At 41.6% G+C, this 22,015-nt stretch overlaps 1 protein-coding gene across 3 annotated transcripts in view; it reads right to left on the bottom strand.

Annotated features, from left to right (window-relative positions):
- Nucleotides 1-8,509: 8,509 nt before the first annotated feature.
- The window catches only part of KIAA1958 (KIAA1958 ortholog), a 161,646-nt gene continuing 148,140 nt past the window's right edge, over nucleotides 8,510-22,015 (bottom strand). For 2 of the 3 annotated variants that reach the window (XR_012038488.1, XM_072842368.1), the window contains one exon: nucleotides 8,510-18,560. Coding sequence is in view for 1 of the 3 variants with exons in the window: in XM_072842368.1 (XP_072698469.1) it covers nucleotides 17,754-18,560 (807 nt within the window). In the remaining 2 variants the exon portion in view is untranslated. The remainder of the gene's footprint in view (nucleotides 18,561-22,015) is intronic. The other variant, XR_012038489.1, reaches the window with a different exon arrangement.

Genomic DNA, 22,015 nt, shown 5'->3' with positions numbered 1-22,015 from the left:
GAATCTCAACAGCTCTCACCTGGAATCTACCCAGAATCCCATGATTTCTTACCAGTTCCACTGCCATCACCTTGTTCCAAGCTGCCATTGTGATTTACCTAGACAAGTGCAATAGCCTTCTAACTGGTCTTCCTCTTTCCACATTTGCCTCCTGCCTTCCACCTCACCCCATAGCTAAGAACATTCAGTACAGCAGCCAGAGTGATGCTTGTAAAATGTTAAGTGCGGCACATGAAAAGATGCTCAGCATCACTCATTAGGGAAATACAAATCAAAACCCACAGCCACACCCATTAGGATGGCTACTATCAAAAAAGCAAGGATTGGTGAGGATGTGGAGAAACTGGAACCCTTGTGCACTCTTGGTAGGAACGTAAAATACTGCAGCTGCCACGGAAAACAGTATAAGCGGTACTTCAAAAAATCAAATACAGAATTACCATTTGCTAAGCAATTCCTCTTCTGGGCATATACCCCAAAGAACTGAAAGCAGGGACCCAAACAGATGTTTGTACACCCATGTTCATAGCAGCATCATTCACAGCAGCTAAAAAAGATGGAAACTCCCTTTCATGAAGATGGCACCGAAGGTGAAGAAGGAAGCCCCTGCCCCTCCCAAAGCCAAAGCCAAAGCAAAGGCTTTGAAAGCTAAGAAAGTGGTGCTGAAAGGCGTGCAGTCACAAAAAAAAGATCCATACGTACGTCACCTACATTCCGACGACCCAAGACCCTGCGTCTCCCAGCCCAAATATCCTCGAAGGCGCCCCCAGGAGAAACAAGCTTGATCACTCTGCCATCATCAAGTTCCCCCTGACTACTGAGTCAGCCACGAAGAAAATAGAAGACAACAACACACTTGTGTTCATTGTGGATGTCAAGGCCAATAAGCACCAGATCAAACAGGCTGTGAAGAAGCTCTATGGGGTCAACACCTTGATTAGGCCTGATGGAGAGAAGAAAGCATATGTTCGACTGGCTTTTGACTATGATGCTTTGGGTATTGCCAACAAAATTGGAATCATCTAAACGGAGTCCAGCCGGCTATAAATCTAAATATAAAATTTTTCACCATAAAAAAAAGGTGGAAACTACCCAAATGTTCATCAGTGAGTGAACGGATAAACAAAATATGTCAAATACCCACCATTTGCTTTGATGTGGATGGACCTGGAGGGTATTATGCTGAGTGAAATAAGTCAATTGGAAAAGGACAAACATTATATAGTCTCATTCATTTGGGGAATATAAAAATTAGTAAGGGGAATAAAGGGAAAGGAGAGAAAATGAGTGAAAATATCAGTGAGGTGACAAAACATGAGACTCCTAACTCTGGGAAATGAACAAGGGGTAGTGGAAGGGGAGGTGGGCGAGGGGTTGGGGTGACTGGGGCACTGAGGGAGACACTTGGCAGGATGAGCACTGGGTGTTATGCTATATGTTGGCAAATTGAACTCCAATAAAAAAATTTTTTTTAAAGGAAAAAAATGTGTCATATATATATACATATAATGGGATATTATGTGACCTTTAAAAAGAATGAAAGTCTGGTACATGCTACTGCATAGATGAACCTTGAAGCTATTAAGCTAAGTGAAATAAGCCAGACACAAAAGGACAAATGTATGATTCCACTAATATAAGGTACCTAGAGTATCAAATTCATAGACACAGAAAGCAAAACGGTGGCTACCAGGGGCTGGGAGGGAGGGGGAAACGATGAGTTCTTGTCTGATGGGTACAGAGTTACAGAACAGAGAATGACAAAGTTCTGGAAGTGGATAGCTGTGACGGTTGCACAACAATGTGAATGTACTTAATGTTACTAAACTCTGACACTTAAAAATGTTGAAAATGGTTGATTTTATGTATATTTTACCACAATAAAATTTCCAGAAATATAAGTAGGATCATGAAATGTTTCTTCTCTGATGAGTTTCCATTTCACTAAAAGTCAAAATCTTTACAATGAATTACAAATATACAAAATATTGTCAAATGAGTCTAGCTGTTGGAACAAAAAGAATTTAGCTGAAAACAAGGTGAAGTCTTCCTCTTGAATCTTAATGTACTCTCACTTTCCCCCTTGGAGTTATTAAGTACTTCTTCTGAGAGGCCATCTATTGAAAATGGCCAATGATCAAAATGACAATTGGAATTTGAACCAAACGTATATATGTGTCTATCCCATAGGAGGGCTGGCAGGGCTGAATGATAATGAAGGTCCGTCCCTGATCCAGAGCAATATCCTTGTTCTGTGCATCTTCGGTGAGGCAAACTAGCCTGGGCCATCAAACAAAAACTGGTTTGACCTGAGACGCTCAGCCTTTCCACTCTTCTGGAAGGTGATGATGTATTCTTAGACCCTCCTGTCTGCCTTAATGTCAAGCAAAAGCAACTCTGAAGAGAGAGTCCTGTGGATGCCTCTGGGACTTCAGGGCCATTGCACTTGCTGTGCCTTCTACCTGGCATGCCCTGCTCCCTTATGCCCACGTGGCTGGCTCCCTCAACAGCTCCAGTCTTTAAGTGTCATCTTTTCAATGATGCCTTCTTAACCTCTCTCTCCCCAGTGCAACCTGGCTTAATTCTTCTCTGTGGCTCTTGGCACCTTATAAAATAGAATGTAACTTACTTCCTCAATTTGTTGCCTGCCTTATCCTACTAGGATATAAGGGTCACAGGGGCAGATGCTTTTATGTGGGTGTTTTTTTCCCCCATAATCCCTAGTCCTTAGGACAGTGCCTGATATATCATGACAAGTGTTCGAATATTTTATTTTATTTTAAATATTTATTTATTTGAGAGAGAGCGAGCGAGCGAGCTGGGGGCAGGGATAGAGGGAGACAGAATCTCAAGCAGACTCCCTGCTGAGTGCGGAGCCCACTATGGGACTGGACCTCACAATCCTGTGATTATGACCTGAGCCGAAACCAAGAGTTGGGTGCTCAACCAACTGTGCCACCCAGATGCCCCCCTCCACCGTGTTCAAGGATTTTAATGGATGGGTAAATTCATCCAAAGGGAACAACTGTATCTCAGTCCTCAGCGGTGGACCCTCTCTGCAAGTGAAATGTACACATGAACATATACAAAAAACCTATCATTTTGGGAGGGGGGCGGTTCCTAGACTCCCTGCAGCCCTGCCATGAGTGTCCGGTTAAAAATTCTTTGATCACAAGTAATTTAGCTGAGATGCCTGGGTGGCACAGTTAGGCGTCTGACTCTTGGTTTCTGTTTCAGTTGTGATCTCAGGGTTGTGATCTCAGGGTCGTGATCTTCTCGGGGTCATGATCTTAGGGTCATGAGATGGGGCCCATGTTGGGCTCTGCACCAAGCACCGAGTCTGCTTGAGACTCTGTCCCTCTCCCCCCTGCCCCTTCCCCTCACACTCACTCTCTAAATAAAATAAATAAAATATATTTTTAAAAAAAAGTAATTCAGGGGCACCTGAGGGGCTCAGTCAGTTGAGCGTCTGCCTTCAGCTCGGGTCAAGATCTCGGAGTCCTGGGATCCAGCCCTGCGTTGGGCTCCCTGCTCAGCGGGGAGTCTGCTTCTCCCTCTCCCTCTCCCTCTGCTCATGCTCTGTCTCCTTCAAATCAAATAAATAAATTTTTTTAGAAAAGTAATTTAGCTGCTATACATCTTTGGCTGACTCTCCAATGCAGCCTTTTGGAAACATCCATGCCACAGATGTGATTACTACTGGGAGCTCCCAGGAGACTCAGAGCCTTGCAAGACTAGCGAATACAGCAAAGCTGGCAGCCACAGCTCTGCTAAGAAAACAAGAGACTGTGCCAGCCCGTCATTTCTCATAACTGAGCTATTAATTCAACTTATCTTAGGACATCATCCAACAGCAAAAGTACAGGCTCCGAGCCGCCACAAACCGGGGCGCTGCCCTCCTTCTCCAGAGGCGCAGACCTTCATTTGAAAACTGATCTTCTCCAAGTTTAACCATTTTGTGAGTCAAATGCTCACAGCTGCTCCCCCCGAGTACACTTGGCTCCCTAGAACAGGAGACGGCGCAGGGGGACTCTCATCTGCGTGGAGGTTCTGCTCAACGTTGCCAACTTCTGAGACAGCAGAACCGAGAGGACTGACTGCCCCTCAGAGGAGGAGCTCACAGGTACAACATGCCAGATAAAGACTGAGAAGTAAGAATTTTGCAGAAGAAGGGGGTGATGGCAGGGGAGTGGGTAAAAGGGGGAGGTTACCCCGAGCAGAAGGTGAGCAGGGAGAGGAATGACAGGGAGGGAGCGGACGGTATAACAGAATGACCAGCAATGCATGTGGAGGGTTTGGAGCTTATCAGAAAGGCTTTGGAGAGCCAGCAGAGGGATTAAGACGGAATAAGATTTATATTTAGTGAGATTTTCCCAAGAAGCAGTGGTGGGTAGACTGGTGAGAACAAGGAGACTACAGGTTGCTTTTAAACAATCATGGGGCAAAGTGGTATGGACTGCCCAAGGTGCTGGCGGTGAGGAGAATGGAAGGGAAGAGAGTCAAAGGATATTAAGCTAGAGAGAATTATCCACTAGTGGAAAATGATTATGGAGGATGACAGAGGATTGGGGAGAGGACAGAGCGAGGTTCCAGAATAACTGTACAGTTTCTGGCTTGCACAACAAGGTGGATACGGGTGCCATTTCCTTAGGAAGAAATATAGGGTTAAGGGGGGCTCCTGGGTGGCTCAGTGGTTGAGTGGCTGCCTTTGGCTCAGGTCATGACTCCGGGGTCCTGGGATGAGGTCCTTCATTGCGCTCCCCACAGGGAGCCTGCTTCTCCCTCTCTTGTGTCTCTGCCTCTCTCTGTGTGTCTCTCATGAATAAAAAAATAATCTTAAAAAAATATATAGGGTGGGGACTTGGGGTTGGGGAGCCTTTCTCAACTGGAGCTCCACTAGAGAAGTAAGCCTTAATGCCCTAAGGCCTCTATTGTCTGGGATGAATTCACATCTCTACCCTGCATCCAGAACTTGTTTCTGAGCAATGATTTTAGCTCTTGTACATATAGAACAAAGCCCTAGTTATGTATTTGAGTACTGGTAGAGTACTAGTTAGGTACTTGAGTCATTTTCTGCATTCTGTGGTTCAGAGGAAGGACCCCAGTTGAGAAAGGTTTAGATAATGCAGGTCTCCTTATGCTAAGTCCATGGGAGTGGATGAAATTGCCCGAAGAAAGTATATAAGATTGAATCAGTATGAATGAGAGGGTCAAGGGATGAGGAGCTCAGCAAAGAATCTAAAGACATGACGGAAAAACCAGAAGACTGGGACACCTTAAATTCTCATGGAAGCCAATAAGAAGATAATCTCAGAAAGGATGGGGGGTGGGGGCAGTGGTCAAGCTCTTTTCTAAAGTGTGGTTATTGTGTCACTGATGGTGATAGAGATGATTCTTGGAGTTTATATGGGCAAACGTCTTAAATTGCAATAGTTCTATGTTTATTTCATGTAATAGAGCCTTTATGTTATACACAATAAACATATCTGTTCCTTAGTTTTTGACGGTTACTGTGTACCAGGCATTGTTCTAAGTGTTTCATATGTGTTAATGTTCTTACTTAATCCTCACCACAACCTTATAAGATAAGATATTGTTGTCCCTCCCTTAAAAATGAAGAAATTGAGGCCCAGAGAGGTCAAATAACTTGCGGAAAGTCACAGAACTAGTAAGAAGCAGAGCTGGAATTTGAACCCAATATGTTTGAGAAACTCTGCTTAAAAGAAAGCTACTAGGGGATCCCTGGGTGGCTCAGCAGTTTAGCACCTGCCTTTGGCCCAGGGCGTGGTCCTGGAGTCCAGGGATCGAGTCCCGCTTAGGCTCCCTGCATGGAGCCTGCTTCTCCCTCTGCCTGTGTCTCTGCCTCTCTCTCTGTCTCTCATGAATAAATAAATACAATATATTTTTTTAAAAGTTACTACTATTATTTGCTTTAAAATAAATTCCAGTAAAAAATAAATGAATCAATTTAAAGAAAATATCAAATAAATAACAGACCAAGTGGACTCAGCTATCACAGCAATTGTGGAAGAAGTAAATGAATGGCGAACCCTTGGGGAACAGTGCTCTGGCTGGAGAGTTACAGCGAGAAATCATGAGTGACGTGAGCAAGCGAGAGAAATACGTGACAGGGAACCAAACCAAACATAGTCGACACATGTCCTGAGAATACAGTGCAAAAGGAAACATCTGGATCATACTGTTCCCTGCCTAGGGGGAGGTCACACTGCATCCTTTCAATTCTGGGTCATGATCTTTGGGACAGACAATAACAACAAACCACAACTACAATATTCACTACTAACTATCACAAGTGCACTTGTTATTGTGAGGGTGAGATTCCTTAATAACATCTTGAAGGATTCACTGGGTTTTTAAAATTTGGCCAAACTCTTCAACATCATGGCCATAGTTAAATGTATTAGAAATGTGCTAAATTACTTCCTTGATTGCATTTTGAACATTTCAACAGCTGAGTACATTGTAAATACTCCAGCAGGAATTTTTATTTCTCATCATTATTTCTTTGGGATCCCGTGAGAAATACAAGAATCTTGTTTATTGCTGAAATATATCTTGTTTAATATCTTTCGTGGCTGTCCCTAGTGTCTTACCAGCAAAAAACGGTAGTGAAAATGCTCCTAGGCAGGGGGAGAACTGATATAGGGCAACAGAAAGGAAGAAAAGGAAAAGAAAATGCATTGGGGAAGGAAGACGGGATTGTACACCTTCTGGGGCTCCAGGTCGTAATCTGGGAGAAGGCAAGAAAAAAAGAGATGAAACAAGTTGAATGAGCCAAGCATACTGGTCACGGAGACCCTCCTCTAGGCACTGGAAACTAATGTCTTGGCACCTAAGTGAGAGTGAGGGCAGCCCAGGCCACTGGCACATTTGCCCACACTCCACATCCCTTGCTGGTGCTCGCCTGCACTTTCTTTGGTCCTTTCAAGGTCTTGGTAGCACATTGTTTCCATGGCAACCCCTGGGCGTGTTTGTCCTTGAGGCCTAGAGAGCCATGTGGTACCCCGGACCCCTGGACCTCCAGGCTGGGTGTGCAACCTTCCCAGCACCCTCAGCGGGACTGGGTCATGTCTCCATCTGTACCTCATGACTACAGCTCTCTTGCAGCTGCCGGAATCAGGCCCCTCAAGATTTCCACAGATCTACTTTCTGCAGTAAAGGGAGAGAACAGAAATATGTCCCATCTGGCAGGTGCAAATGAGGTAGTGTTACTAGTAACAATTCAAATGTCACCAATTCTTGCCAGTCCTTCTCCAACCCAGCATTCTGGCCTGAAAATCGACCCCAAGGTGTTGTGTGGGTGTCTTACCTGGTTTTGCCAGCATCCTTACTCTAATCTCTTCTCGGGTCCTTCCTCTCAGCTGGAAGATTCTGTGATTCTATGGGGTCCGTGAGAAGGGTGGTAGGATTTCCAGGCACTTGTTGATGTTTTAAACTCTTCCTTATAGGAAATTTCAAGCACGTACAAAAGAACAGAGGAGAGTATAACAAACCCTCATGTACCCCTTGCTCCAACAGTGACCTACTCTAAGCCAATTTGTGTATCATCTACATTTGCGTTGACACTACCCGCCTCTGGATTATGCTGAAGCAAATCCTTCAGTCTTTCAGACTAGATCGCAAAAAAGCTCCTAAAAAATAAAACTGAATGCAAGAGTATTTAAGCCTGGGTTTCTGTGTATAAAATGCTGCGTCCATATATGCATTTTCCTAAGAAAATGGTCAATATCTTCTGTTAAATTTTTAAACTGGTCCAGAAGTTTAAAATTTAAAAAGCACTGCTCTAAGTGGGACAATGAGACGACAGCCAGTCTGCCCGAGGGTCAATAATTCCCAATGAAACATCTCATCTTTTCACCATTATGGCCATTATACCCATTTGGAAAGCTTTTTCAGAATGTTCTTTTTTTTTTAGCAATGATGTAGAGCCGTAAATGTCTATTTTAAAGGTTTTCAGGATTAAATATACTCTTCCAAAACCAAAAATGATAATTTAGAGAGCAGAGAAACATTAGTTAGGGGCATGTATACCATGGACAACATACAGTCACCTACAAGGGCTTCCCAAATGGGCTCCCAGCCGCCCAGTGAAGAAATCCAAGCTGGAGAACCAGAGGGAGGGGCAGCCAGAACAATTTCACTCAGAGCATCAGCTCAGGAGTGTAGTATATGAGCAAAGCACTGCTCAAAATGTTCTTATGTTGTAAACTACAAAGGAGAACATCACTTCCAGGAATGTGATATGAAAATAAAAAACATTCAGAGGCCGCCTGGGTGGCTCAGTCGGTTAAGCATCTGCCCTCAGCTCAGGTCATGATCTCAGGGTCCTGGGATGGAGCTCCCAGTAGGGCTCCCTGCTCAGCGGGGAGCTTGCTTCTCCCTCTTCCTCTGCGCCTCTCACGCCCCACCTTGTGCACACACACACTCTTTTTCTCGCTCTATCTCAAATAAATAAAATCTTGAAAAGAAAAAATTCAGAAACCATACATACTGCTGATTAAGTTTAAATAACTAAGTTATTTTAATAAAACAGACAAAATATACATTAATTTTTTTTATTTCCAAAAATCTGGGTTAAACAGTCAAGCTGCACATACATAAACCAAACAACAACTAAAAAAAAAAAAAAAAAAAAAAAAAAAAAGCCCCCAAAACCCAGAACCTTGCAAATCGTCAACAGACTCTAATAGACTATCAACTAGAGAGCTGGACTAGATGAACAAGAAAATCCCTTCCACCTCTGACACTACGACAGAATACAGATGCCACATGTGCTTTCCCACACATATGCCCCCACCTGCACATGTGCACGTGTGTACACGCACAGGCATCAGTGGGGGGAGAAAGAAAAAGTTGAAAATGGTACATTAAAATCGTTCAAGTTACTTATCATTTCTTATATTATTCAGAGTGATGTTTCCAGTGTTAGGGAATGATAGATACCCTCCTCTACACCAAAACAAAACAAAACAAAACAAAAAACCAAACAAACCCCAACATACCCAGAACAGTGACAACATTAGGACACAGCTTTGTTGCCATCATTTGGAACATATAGCCACACAGAAAATATTTAAAATTTTAAATAAAAGCATCGCGTTTCTCATCTAAATAGTTACAGTGAACAGACTTTTGTCATTCACGGCCAAGCAATAGGGGACCCTGGAAAAAAAGGTTACCCTGGGAACCCATCCAGAAGAGACTCTCTCCATCTGGAAGAGGTTTGCTGTGCTTCAGAATGAAAAACGAAGCGAACGCAAAGCAACCTGTTAACTCTTCTATTGCTGAATTTAAAGCAAACATGCTGGTTGTGTCGAAAATTGAGAGTTTAAATCGCAAAGAAACTCGGAGCACAGATAAACCTTTATAGTGCCATGAAGTATAGCATTAAGGCCAGTGATACTCAACATTCCTGGGTCTTTTCAAGTCCCTCCAGGGCAAGCAAATGAGAAACCAAACAAAACGACCCAGCTTCAGTTATAACGCTGACAGGAGACTCCAGAAGTAATTAATTAGGTTTGTTGGGGTTTTTGTTCTTGTTTTTGTTTTCGCTGCTTCAATTCCCTTAATATCAGAATTTAAAACTTCGAGTACAGCTAAGGAAAGCACTGTCACTGCCCCAGGCCAGCTTCCTGCTGTTGAGACTGAACTTTTTTTGATATTCTAAAACAAGGTCTGTTTTCCCTGGTTCTCTTTCTAAAACAAGGATCATGGAGATTCCATGGTTTTCTAGTTTGGCACATGTTATTAGTTCTGAGGAGGAGCGGGGACAGCAGGTGGGATGACCCCAACAAGCTCCAGGCCAGGCTCCCAGATCCCTTGCCTGGGCTCGCTTGACAGCAAGGGAACCTCTCCGCCTTGTGTTCTGAGTGGGAGCAGAGGAACCTGCGGGCAATTTAAATTTTATTTGTAAGGGATGTATCTGAATTCTTTATTTATACGGTCATGACGATGCATTACTTCAGTGATAAAAATGAAGGAACACGATGCTGTGATACGGCAATTATTTTCAGGTACATTTTCTTGCGTTAGGGAAGCCCATTCATGTGAGGATGGGCACATTTAGATACGTGCCTTCCAGCCATCCTACCTATTTAAAAGCCCCCATATCCTTCATCTAGTGGGTAAATGATCTGGTGTGTAATACCCCCAGAGTCCCTTGAGATTATATTAAGTAAAAATTGCTTTTTTTAAAAAAAACATTGTAGGTTACAGTACAATTTGTTAGAATAATATCGTAGATGGTTTATTTCCTGAATGCTTGTCATAACTAAAAATCCTTTTGTATCTTAACATGGATCAAATTCCAGAATTCCACAATGTTTCCCCTTAAAATTCCCTATTGTTTCCTGGCATTTGGTGCTATAGAGCAGAAGGCTGAAGCCAGAAAGCTCTTTTGTTTTCTGATAGGCAACGTGTTAACTTTCTGACTAGATGCCCACAGCATTTTTTCATTCTATATCCTTGGTAGTTAAAATTTTTGTCAGGAAATGCTTGGGTACAAGTCTCTTTTCCCCCTTTTTTGGGGGGGGGGTAGGTGGGTAGAGCTGGAATGCAGTGAGTCTTTTCATCCTAAAAACATAGACTTTCATTCTGTTCAGGAAAGATTTCATTTTTATAGTCTGATGATATATATATATATATATATATATATATATTTTTTTTTTTTTTTTTTTCAATAAAGTGTTTCCAACAGGAAAGCAAACCTCAGGAATGTTAGCTAATGCTCTGTCTTCCAAATCCATTACCTTTCCCCATTGCTTTCATCCATTTCTTTTGAAAGAACATGAGGAAGAAAATCTCAAGTCTGGCTCTGGCCTTCACATTACTGATTTCAGGGTTTCTAAGCTCAGTAGTGTTCTTTTCAGCTTCACTGTGGATTTTGTAATCTGTTGTGCTTCTAGCTTCCTTGCAATTCTTCTTTCTGATCTCTCTTCTTTTTCATTTTATTCTAGCACCTTTTTCTCTAAATCCACTTCCATTCTTAGATAACTATTGCTTCACGGAAGCAATTCTTCTGTTCTTTCAGTTACAACCAGAAGAATAGTACCATTTTCTTGTTTCTCATAGTAGACTGCTTTCATTTACAAATGCTCTTGGAAGCTGTTTATTTTCCTTGGTTCATTTTTTTATATGCCCTTTTTTGCTTTTTTTTTTTTTTTCTCTATACTCATCCTCAACTATGGTCCTCTCTTCCTAGATCCACTATTTGCCCCTGGCTGTGCTATCTGTCCACGTGCGTTTGTCAACTCTCTTTTGTGGGTATACGGATGGCATGGTGGCTAAGGAGGTGCACATATTTCCAAGTCCAATTTCAAGGTTAATGCTTTTCTACTGAAGTGTCTTCCTAGTCCTTCCTATTGTTTTCTGGATCCCTGAACCAATATCATACGTGAAAAATCACAGTATTTGCATATCCTGCTACTTAGCTGTGTCTGTCCTCACCTACAGGACATTTTTCACAGAATGCACCATGCCTCTAATAGATCTTTTGGCTTTCTGCTCACATTTTAGCCCAAGGTTTTGGGAGTCTTGGGCTGAATGAAGAGAAGGTGCAGGGAGAAGGCAGAGAGGGTGGGATAGAGAATCTTCATGGTCTGCCACCTGGTTAGGAGGTAGGATCAGTCCATTATTTCTCTGGCTCAGGAGATCTGATCCAGAGTAAGCAGGCAGACACGGTTGGTGAAGAAAATATGTTATTAAGTATCTTTCACATTTTTTATTTCTCAGCATGTCCATGTCATGACATGAAGCCAGAGAAAATAGTGAGCTACAACCTGGAGGACTTTGCCTCAATCCACTACTGCATGCCTCATCACTTGCACCAATTCCTTCTAGATTCTAGAACTGAGACTTAGCCTTCTTTGGGATTTTTATGAGTGTTTCTTTAGGAAGTTGGGAGTTCAATGGGGACTCCTGCTAGCCAGATGTCATTCTGCCAAATGCAATTCAATAATTAGTTTTTAAAAATCCAAATCTCCCCAGCTATGGTATAGAGGAAAGAGTTCTGGATTAATTTTAGTCCTGAATCTACTTCCTGTCTTGTTAACCTTGGATGGCCCCTTAAATATCTCTGGGCTTCAATTTCCTTATTGGTAAAATGAGGGAATTTGACTCCATGATCTCAGAGTTACTTATAACCTATTGTTTTTTAAGTCTCAAAGCAGAAAATAAACATCCCCTGATAAAGGAAAGAGGAATAGAAAACACAACACATGACTACGGTAAGTATATTTTGCTATGAGAGTGCTTTAGCCTAAAGATTACAAAAGTCCCTTGACATCAAAATTAAAAAGCAGAAGTAAAACACATGAGCATATCATTGTGACATTTTAGCAATGATACGAATGTTGAAACAGGTGCAGTTAGTAAACTACTTGACTTTTATTAGAATAAATTGTGGTGTGACCGTCTGCCCATTAGGGTAGATAATAAGTAATACAGGTTATTTATTGGATAAAGACAGAAAGTTTTCAATACGTAGAATGTTCACAGAAAACCATCAGGCTTTCCATCATACCAAGTGACCAATCAATTAGTAAGAGAGAACATATAAGGTGTGCCACCATATGACTTAAGAAATGAAGTATTTCCCAAACAGAAATTGTTTTTTTTTTAACTTTTGTGATAAATGGACCCTCTGTGCCCCTGAAAGATTTTGCCTCATGAACGGAGCACTGGATTGGGAGTCAGAAGACCTGGGTTCAAACTTAAGTTCTCCCACTTATAAGCTCGGTGAGATTTCGGGAAATTTACTTAACTTCTCTGAGCCTTGGTTTCTTGATAAGTAACATGGAAATAATTAGACCTACCTTGCGGAGTTGTTGTGAGATTAGGTGAGAATATGAGGCAACTGTGAGAAAGCACTTACCACAGTGTTGGTCAAATGTGAACCTTCTAGAAACTTTTTTGAACTGTAACAATAACTACAGTTAAATGCAAATTAATCAATCAATTATTTTGACCATAAAACACTTAGGAACTCATTCTCATCTCATTGTGGGGGAAGGATCTAGCTAATTGCTTTTAACAGTAATGGAAGCAATATGCATCCAATATAACCCAGTGATCTTTTTTTGGCTTTAATAAATATTTCCTGAAATTACTAACTTCCATATCAGTTGCATTAGATTAATAAAGCACTATAATTGAACATAGAAATCTGATTCTGATTAACAACTAAACATGAGAAACATCTCTGGATTTCTTGGACTGTGAAGAACTAGAAGCCTGTAAAATTGTAATAATTGGCAGACTTTGCCAGAAGGATGGGCAGCCTCTGTCAAAGGAGTTTTGGGAAATTCTGTGATGTCAGATTTATGGACACAGAATACATAGGAATTCCCGGAGGTAAGTTAATCACCCCACATGGCCTCCTCTTTTCTCAGGAAAGGAACGTGTCCTTAGGTCACCACAAATCTCTCCCTCCACTCACATTTCTATGAAGGTAATTAATTCATATGGGGGAAAAGCAACAAAGATTTTTAAGAACATTGACTAAACAACTGAATGTTTTTCTTTTAATACGGAGTATTAAAAATTCAACCCCAAAGCAAAAACATTTAAAGATATATGTGAATTTGAAACTTTTAATATATTCTTCTATTCAGGACTGTTAACCGTTTCTAAATGTGCATGGGGCCTAACTTAGACAAAATTGGATCTCATGTAGAGCAAATGAGGTAACTTTGAGGTCTTTGTTGTTTGCATTTATTGATGCCTAAAGGTACCTGGTTACTAGCTCAAAGGGGGGTTAGCAACCCAGGTTTCAGTAAAAGCAACGAAGTGATGGATGTTCATAAACACAATATTTAAACATCCTGTTTACTTAACTAATTAAAATTATATCATTAGCCTAAACTGAGAAAAGTAATCAACATTTTGCTGCCTAGAGACAGCACAAAAATAATTTGAAAAGTTGTGAAACCTGAAAATTCAAGAAAACTATTTTTTCAAAAGACAGTGTTCCAGTGTAGTAAGGAGCTCTCAAAATTAAGGAGATTCACCGTATGATGTTGAGGAACTGGGAATTTTGCTTCTGAGTTTTGCCGCTTCCTAACTATATGGGCTTCAGGAATTGTAATACAACCGTTCACGTTGCAGATGATCCATTCCAATGATCCCATTTTATCATGGACGAGACTGAGCCCAGAACTGCCGAGTAGGGAAGGAGCTCCCGGTCAGATTCTCTTTCTAGTAGAGCAAGAGGCTTCAGCTTCCACATGAAGGTTAATTTGTCCAGATTCTCCCAGTGACTGTCAATGAACATGCTGGGATGCAGTGCTTGATGCTTTTAATCGGGTCGAATTTAAATAAAAAATCCAAGTAATAGAATTTCACATTTCTTCAAACACCATTTATCAGTCAGGGCAAGCTATTAATACAGCACATAATCCAAGGAGAGCTGGAAAATGCCACACAACCAAGGAGACCATTTCTTCCAAGACTTTGGTTAGGTTCTTCCATAAATACTCCCCTTTGCAGACACACTAAACAATGCAAAAGCTTTCTCATAAAGCCTCTTAAGGCATCTCCGTTCTTCACATGTTTTTGCTTACAGCTGAGGTATCAGGGCTTGGCTGTGTTGGAGGTAGAATTTATGGGCAGACTTGTGACCAGGTTATCGGGTTTGGTTTCCTCTTCAAGTTTAACAGTTTAAAGGAGGGAGAATCTCCACAATGGAAGAAATAAGAATGATGTGATGCAGATTAGTTGAATAATGTTAATTATTACTATTACCAAGAGTTGTAGCTAAAATAGCCAACATGTATTGCGTGCTTACTACGCGCCCAGGCCAGGGTTAAACTAACCTTTACCTTTAATGGGCTCACACCCTTCCAAGCTGACCCCCCATCACCTCTGCCGGAATAAACTCCCCAGGGGACACTGCTGGGTTCTGGAGAGGAGGAACTAGGCCAGCAGGGCTCCTGTCAGAGCAGATGCAGAAGGTGCCTGGGCAAGAGCTCCCCAAAGCACTGCACAGCACCCCCCCGCCCCCCAAATACCTGTAGCTCCACGGTTTCTGATGCGGAGCCAGTGGCAACTTGTGCTTAAGTGAGCTCGTGAGTTCCTGACAGTTGTTCCCACTTTTGAGTGAAATAAATAAACAAAGGTAAGTGGAGTAAATGCCCTTAATCTCTCCCCTCTCCCTTCTCTGGAGATTCTCCTTTCTCCTGGCTCTGGGGAGAGTGGAAGAGCATGGAGTGCCCCAGCGGGCGGGCGGGCGGGTGGCCGGCAGGGCCCAATGGCCACCCCAACTAGCTACTCTGTCCTGCCTCAGATCCTCTGAGGACGGACGTGATCATGTAGCTGAGGTGGCGCTTTGCCACGTTAGCAGGGTTACCAGGCGTCCCCATGTGTAAAGTGTGCGTTGCACACACACACACCTAACACAGTGCCTCGCCCAATGGGTGGTGCGGAGTAGCACCTGATAAATGCGTCTTCTTTCTCGCTCCCACTCCCCAGGGGAGGCATGAAATGCGTGGTATTTAGGATGCTGAGATTACAGTTCTTTCATTCTATCAGGTATCACTGAAGATTCCACCTCCTGATTTTTTTTATTATAATCATTCACCTCAGAATTCTGGGGATTTATAGCACATCAAGTAGTGATAAGCAACAAATGTGAGGCGGGGGTGGTTATTATTCAGCTGACGAAAAGCCCCTGTCAACAGAAGGATGACAACCTCTGGATCAGTTATTGCTACTTATGGGAAGGTTAAAATCTGAAAAGATCCCAGTGATTCCTAATGGCAGTTTCCTCTTGAATCTATTTAAAATAAAAATGGAGGTTTTATATAATTAGGCTGCACGCTCTGTCTGCCCAGTAGTCCACATGGGTTATATTTCTATTTCAGTGCAGAACTGACAGGAAAAATGACCATCTGCTTTCCACAACACAAAATATCCTTTGGATGTTTAGCAAACTAAAGGAAACTGAACCTAATGCTTCGTGTCTCTTTTTTAAGCAAAATCCTAAAACCACTATCGGAAATCACAGTAGCATAGTATACAATATCAAATCATTACACTGATTATTAAATATTACCTGTTATTTACATACACATGGAGACATACCAAAATTAATCCATATTCAGGAAAGATCTACTGGTAAGCAAAATTATAAACGTGCAGTTTAACCAAAAAGGGAACAACATTTAACCTTAAGGCAGCATTGGCTGAGTCTTTTCTGGTAAAGGAAGGATTATATATTTCAACGACTGGTGAATGATTTTGAAGAACAATTAATTAAATACTAAAATAATGTTTTGAAAAAGAACTAGGACTGATTTTAGGCCTCCTGCAACATGAGTTTAGATTGGAATTTTAATTTTGGATTAGAAAGCACACACAGGAACATAAAGTTGTAGCAGTCTTTCCTCAAATACAACCTAAAGATTCCTGGACGTTATTATTACTGATTAGCACTCTTTGGGCTCCTTTCTTCACTTCTCATTCAGAGTGGTTATCAGAAAATTCTGCTAACATTTCAATAACATGTGGTCAGGTTGCAGTTTACCTGAGTGCATCGATAACCTATCATCATGCTCTGCTTTTTACAACTATATCCTAAATGCTGAGTCTGCTTACCTGGGAGGCTGCCTACATCATCATGTCCCAAGCACTGGTGCCCAGCCAAAGGGATGACATCTATGGTGGCTGAGAAAGTCATACTCTGATCAACATATTTCAAAGTTCGTTAAGAAAGCACATTGTGGGATTTGTTTTCTTTGCAGCTTGCTTTGTTGGATTTTCCTGGTTAAGCCTGAAAATCACCTTTCGCCGTTTTACAGATCTGGTGCTAGATGCTTAACCAATAACTGTATGACACGAAGAAGAGATTGTTAAAATTAAAAAAAAATGTTCAAATGAAAATAGCTTTCACGTGGTGCTGAGAAATAAAACATAGGCACTTCTGCGTCAGGAGGTTTTCATATTTTGATCACAGATCGCTCTTCCAAGCCACTTCTTTTTCACTACTGGAAATTCCCTCACGGTACAAACCATCTAGTTCACTGGAAACCTTGCCCTCCCAAACATCTTCTGGTGCGCTCATCTTTCTTCGTAAAACGAAAATGGTCTCTGTGGGTGCAGAGATCACGTCGCTCCCGGTGCTGAGAGCAGGACTATCAGCACTACTGAGTGCAGCCCCACCAGCTTCCATCAAGCAGAGCTGCTTGCTCTGCGGAACCAAGTTATCCATCAGCAAAATAGAGAGGGGAGTGTCAAGTGCAATTTTTCTCCTGGAAATAGCTAACATGTCTATCTCTCTCCTTCCAGTTGCTTGTTGTGAGTGTGAGTCAACAAACTATATAAAGTCTTCATAACATTCTAAAGCTACTAGGCTACTGGGAGTTTTTTTTAATGACTACTTAAACAGTCTCTTTTTCTTCCTTTTTTTTTTTTTTTTTAAGAAAATCTGTGCTAAAAAGGCACTAGATAAAATGAACTTTCTCACTCTTGTTGTATGTAATGATGACACATGGTGTTAGATTCTATAATTTAACAAAGGTGACACACGTTTGGATAAAATACCCTAATTTTTCAGACTCATCTACTTTCAGGTAAAAAATAAACCCCAAGTCAAAGAAATAGCAGGTCACACTGACAGAAACTAGCCTGACCTTGAAGTCACCGGCATTCCCTGCCACCTCAGAGCTCCAGCCTTGGTTGCCCGAGGGAGCTCTTGCCCCTCAGGGTAAGCAGGGCAGTGGCCTGGACCCAGGGGAGACTCACTGACAGCAAGTGTGGGAGCCAAGCCTCCTGGACACCTGAGTAAATGAGACAAAGGTGAAGTTCTCACAGTTTTCCAGCTTGACCTTCTTGGCTAAGTTTGGGACGATTCCCCGGAGAGACCGCAGTCCCATCCTCTGCTCCTCATACCATACGCTGCCCATGTCCGTGGCCTCCTTCCTGGCCGTAAGGTAGAAAGGCGACTTGGCCTCCATTTGGGTGGGTGGCCGGTGGATGTACATGTACTTGTAGAGAAGGCAGTAAGGGCACTGTTTGTGTCCCCTGGAATGCTCATGGTAGATTTTCCCATGACATACTCTAGTGGAACCACTCCGGCTCTCCCGCTTGACACTGTCTGTCCGGGCAAAATAGGGCTGGTTTTGGGGGTCTTTGAGCAGCTCGATGTCACCATACATCAGATCGGCATGTTCCTGCAGTGTCCGCATATTCAGGTACTGGCTGTTGTACTTGACCACAGTGGACAGGAGAGTGATAGGGCTGTCGTCCCCTAGACACCCTGCCTGCCACATCTCCTCCTCATCAGAAAGAGAGAAGTAGACAATATTGCGAGAACGAGCACCCGACATGCCTGCCTTACTCAGCACCCACAGCTTCTCCTTGAGTTTCTTGGTGGATGAACTGAAGGTGCTGCTCGTGATGGAAAAGCCCACACCTGCATTCTTCAGGATGCGGTCCAGGCCTCGGCGAATGGCATGGAGCGAGGTGGCCAGGAAGTCGGAGCCGTCGCTCTTCTTAACGGTGACATAAAAATTCTCGAGCAGCTCATTCAACTTCGCTGCAGGGATCTCAAATGAGACAAACACTGAGGTTACACATTTGAGGAAACCCAAATAGCCAGACCCTAATCCTTCTCCTAATCCTCACAGGGGGCTGTATTGTGGACAAAATATTTTGTAGGCCTCTAGAGGGTTGATTCCTAGCATGATACAGTGAAAGAACTTCAAGCAGAAGATCTCGATTCCATACATGGAACTACAGTGTTTCAAACAGTAAAATGGGACACAATAATCAAGATCTTCTCTGGGTACCTGGGTGGCTCAGTCAGTTAAGCAATTGCCTTCAACTCAGGTCATGATCTCTGGGTCCTGAGATTGAGCCCCACATCAGGCTCCCTGCTTAGTGGGGAGCCTGCTTCCCCCTCTCCTTCTCTCTCTGTGCTCTCCCTCCCTCTCGCTCAAATAAATAAATAAAATCTTAAAAAAAATAAAGACCTTCTCAAAGGGTTATTGTAATGCTTAAATAAAGTAGGGGATGCGAAAAGGTTTGTAAATAGTGAAGAACACACATACATGTATATACTCATTATGATTATTGGCCTTTCACTATTCTACTTCTCTCTGGAAAGCCTTTCTTTTCTTTTCTAGCAAATCATTCCCTTCTTTCTCCTTCAGTGAAATTCAACCATTCTCTCTAAAGAATTTGTGAACTAAATTTACAAATTCTGAATCATTCCAGTATTGATTTCCTTGAAATCTGCACATACTATTGGGTCCTGTTGGCACTAAATACAGTGCCATTAGGGAAAGATGACAGATATGTCTGGGTTGCAGAGCAAGTTAACGACCTTAGTTCTTCACTTGAATATATCCAAATAGGCCCTGAAATATCACTGGCTTAATGATCCATAGGGTTGCAATATCAATAATTTTTCAAAAAATACGGAAAGTTTAATGACTGCACTGACAATTAGAGAGAGATCCTCGCTTGGACATGGTGGGAGGAAAAGAAGAGCATTAAGAGAGCTTTATTTTCAAGAGGGAGCTAAAAAGAGAAAACTAGACTTTGCTCATAGTCATTTCAGGTCAAGTACACATTCTAGGACAAAAGAAAGTCTCAACGGACAACCTATCAAAAGTAGAAATTATACAGGTTAACATTCATTCTTCTAACTGCCCTTGGGCCAAAGAGAAGATAAAAACTGACTTAGAGTTAAAAATGAATCAAACTGAAAATATTCCATGTCAAAATGCATGAGATTTGCTAAATACACTCTCATAACATCATAGTCTTGAATGACTTTTTTAGAAAATTGTATTGAAAATAAGCAAACTGATTATTCAGCTCAAAAAGCTAGAGAAGGAAACGAAATTCAAAAATAATAGAATGAATTGATAAAACATAATGACCTAGAAAAGATAAATTTGGATTAAAAAAATGAAAATATGTAATCTTTGAAAAGATCTATGAAGTTGATAAACTTCTAGGAGGGTTGACAAAAAGAGAGAAAGAAGAGGAAAGGAAATACCCATTTAAACAATATTAGGAATGAGAAAGACAGTAACTATAGAAAATGAATCAATAATATGAAAGAACATTATATACATTATATTTATGAATTTGAAAATCAAGGTAACCTGAACAATTTTCTAGCAAAATATAAATCACCAATGTTGGTTCAATAAGAAGTAAAAGATCTGAAGAGGCCCAAAATAGAGTGAAATGATTGTCAGAAATGTATATCACTCCTAAGGAGATGGCTTTATGGAGTCTATTCAGCTTTTGTATTTAAACAGTTTTGGAGCATAGGAAAGGGAAAGGATCTTCATTTTTCTCTAATCCAAATCTGACAGATACACCAAAAAAAAGTATATGAATATAAACAGGCAATTTTCGTTTTGCACAGTGCCAGGCTAAATAAGACATGTGCATGTTATATAATCTTGCAAAACAAGGACCAGGCTCTGATACACAGCTCTGATATGCATGAGTAGCAATTAACAGGGCACCATGCAAAGCACGGACTGCCCATATTATCAAATCAAGAGATAGGGAAGCAATACTACATCAAGACAAGTGAGGACTGTTGCAGAGTGTAAGGATGACTCAATCTTAATAAATATGTTAATATAATTGACTTATAGAGAAAGTAGTATGAACTTGCTAATTACTGAAAAATTACTTCAAAGTCTGATATCCATTTCAAATTTTAAAAAATTCAAATTAAATTTAGATTGCAAGAAAAAAAGTCTTCTTACTCTGACGAGAGTATTTTACAGACAAGAACTATAAAAATTATACCTAAGATGGAAACATTAGAAATTTTTTTTTTATAAAGTCAGGAATAGGATGAGCTTGCTGCATATCATTATATAACATTATATAACATTATTCTGCAGGTTCTACAAACCAGGCAAGACAAGAAAAAAAATTACACACACACACACACACACACACACACACACACACACACATATGTATATAAACTAAAGGAAAAAGATAAAATATAATTGTTTTCTGATAATCTGATTCTTGGTGTAGGAAACTCCCAAGCGATTCAGCTGAAAAACCATCAGTAGGGTAGCTACATACAAAATATGAAAAGCAACAGTTTTCTTATATACCAGTAAAAAACAGTCAAAATAATCATGAGTCTCAAACTCAACTGGTTTCAGAGTTTTATGTTGTCACTTGCACCTCCCCACTTGTAGGTGTTAACCTCTTTGTGTCAGTTGGGATTCATTTGGTCCCAAGAGCTGATAAGCCACATGTGAAAAGCCTAGGCAAAGAGAGATGTCCGATTTATCGGCCTCCAAGACCATCAGGGCTCTGTCTCTCACCTCTGCCTCTCTGTGCAGAGTGGCTTTCTTTACACAGCCCCAAACATAACTCCCTGGCACTCTCTAAGGTTTGCATCTGACAGCCTCAGGTACTGGCAATGTTCAACTCTCATTTATAGTAGAAAAATAATCTAAAGAAAGGATTCTGGTTGGCCCATTCCTGACCCAAACAATTGATCCAAAGGTAGGCCTGTACTTAACATGATGGCTTCTTCAGTAACCAAGTGGACTGTAGGAGAGGAAGGGTTCCTTAATAAGGGATGTTGAGCAAAAAGTCTTATTACCATAGTACTTCAAAACAAAGCAAGCCACAACACACACACACACACACACACACACACAACCTTTGAGGGACACCTGGGTGGCTCAGTCAGTTAGGTGGCCGACTCTTGATCTCGGCTCAGGTCACGATCTGAGTCTGGCTCCTCACTCAGTGGGAAGCCTGCTTGAGGATTCTCTCTCCCTTCCTCTTCCTCTGCCCCTCCCTAATCCCCTCCTCTCTCTCTCTCTCTCTCTCTCTCTCTCTCTCTCCCTATAGTAAGAAAATCTTTAAAACAAGGACAACAACTCTGATAGCTCCTGTTGCCCTTAGGATAAATTTCAAACTGTTCACCCTGTAGGCAGGACTTTACAATTTGCTTTCACCACCCTCTACGTTGTTTGCAAAGACAGCCACAACACCT

The sequence above is a fragment of the Canis lupus genome, chromosome 10 (assembly GCF_048164855.1).
Source record: "Canis lupus baileyi chromosome 10, mCanLup2.hap1, whole genome shotgun sequence".
In the NCBI taxonomy this organism is placed as follows: domain Eukaryota; kingdom Metazoa; phylum Chordata; class Mammalia; order Carnivora; family Canidae; genus Canis; species Canis lupus.
This window is presented reverse-complemented; position numbering and strand designations above follow the sequence as displayed.